At 56.6% G+C, this 1,515-nt stretch overlaps 1 protein-coding gene across 1 annotated transcript; it reads right to left on the reverse strand.

The window, feature by feature from the left end:
• Positions 1-1,185: 1,185 nt before the first annotated feature.
• Positions 1,186-1,515, reverse strand: PRR15 (proline rich 15; the record flags this gene model as incomplete). Its single annotated transcript, XM_079538042.1, has 1 exon — positions 1,186-1,515. One exon carries the CDS (start codon positions 1,513-1,515, stop codon positions 1,186-1,188), a length of 330 nt encoding a protein of 109 aa, XP_079394168.1.

Here is a 1,515-nt window from a genome sequence, read left to right on the forward strand (position 1 = left end):
TGTTGTCATCACCTTAAATAATTAGTTACAACAACAAAACAAAATCATAACTGCATCACACTTGACTATTAGGAGATTATTTTTGGTCCCTGCACGATGTAATATCTTATATCACATTATAAAAAAAAAAAAAGGCTAAAACCATTTCAATGATATCAAGTATATTGCAAATTCATTTAAAAATAAATAAGGCAGTTGCAGCTACATGATCTGCTGTTAAGAAATGTGTAATTGCTAAGTATTTTTAGCTGAGTTTGCTCTGTAAGGCACAATACCAGTGTGAGTCTGGTGGATGGTTTACTCTGGTCCAAAGCTCCTGGAGCTGCAGGGATGCATCTGCCCAAGGCAAAGCGTGTCAACAAGAGGTCTCAGGAGCTCTGCACCTTGCCCCAGGAGCCTGGTACACAGTAAAAACTAAAGAATACTTCCAGTGGTTCCAAAGCCAATCACTGTGCTTAGAGTACCATGTGGCCCATGCTCTCAAGGGCTGGTCTCGTCTTCCGCATTTCTTTATCACAGCTTTGTTATGCCAGTTATCACCAATTACAAGAAAATGGTGCATTCTCTGAGTAGTAAATGTGAGTTGTTAGACAATAACTGGACTCTTGCTGTAACAGAGCTATGGGAGACTAACCTCTTGAATCACCTGCTTAGCGCTAAGAGCAGAAAACAATGCGCTCCTGCCTTTGCATATTTAAATGCGATGCCTGAGAGCACCCGAGCACCTGCGCCCCCAGCATCTAAACACAATCAGGGCTTGTTTCCCTGCACACCCACCACCAAGAGCAGTTCGGAGGCACTGCTGGAAGATCCCTGGCCCTGAAATCGGATCCAAACGCGTCGTTCCCCCTTCCTTCAAAAGGCGGTGGTGCACCTTTGGCCGGGGGCTGCAGGCCAAGCGGGAAGCACTGGCTCGCAGACAGGGCCGGGGAAGGCACGGAGATCCCGGGATAGCACCTTTGTGCCAGTCCACCGCAGTTCAGGGCGGGGGGGTGTCCATCGGTATCATCGTTAAGGCAATCACGTCGTCCCTCGATTGGAAGCGTCGCTCCTCATCACGCACGCAGTCCCATAGGCCTCCGCTCGCCGCTGGCCGCGCGCCGCGTACGGGGCTGCCCCGAGGCGGTGCCCCCCGCGCGGGGGCGAGGAGCGAGGCCAGCCCCCGGGGCTGCTTTCCCCCCGGGGCTACTCGCCCTCGGGGGCGGCGCGCCCGGGTTCTGCTCCGTCGAAGACCTCGGAGCCGTCGGCCAGCAGCGAGGCGCGCACCTTCCGCCGCTCCTTGAAGCGGCCCGAGTGCGAGACGCGGAGGCTCCGTCGGGCTGCTCCGCCCGCTCCCGGGGGCTCCCCGTTGCCCAGCGCGGGGGGCGGCTCCTCCGGGGAGCCGGGCGGCTCGGCGGGGGGAGGCGGGGCGGCCGCGGCTTCTTTGTGCTTCTTCTTGCCGGTCAGCGACTTCCACCAGTGACCCGCCGAGCTGCTGCCCTTCACGGTGGCGGTGGCCGCGGCGCTGTCCGCCAT

Source organism: Tetrao urogallus, assembly GCF_951394365.1.
Source record: "Tetrao urogallus genome assembly, chromosome: 7".
Lineage (NCBI taxonomy): Eukaryota > Metazoa > Chordata > Aves > Galliformes > Phasianidae > Tetrao > Tetrao urogallus.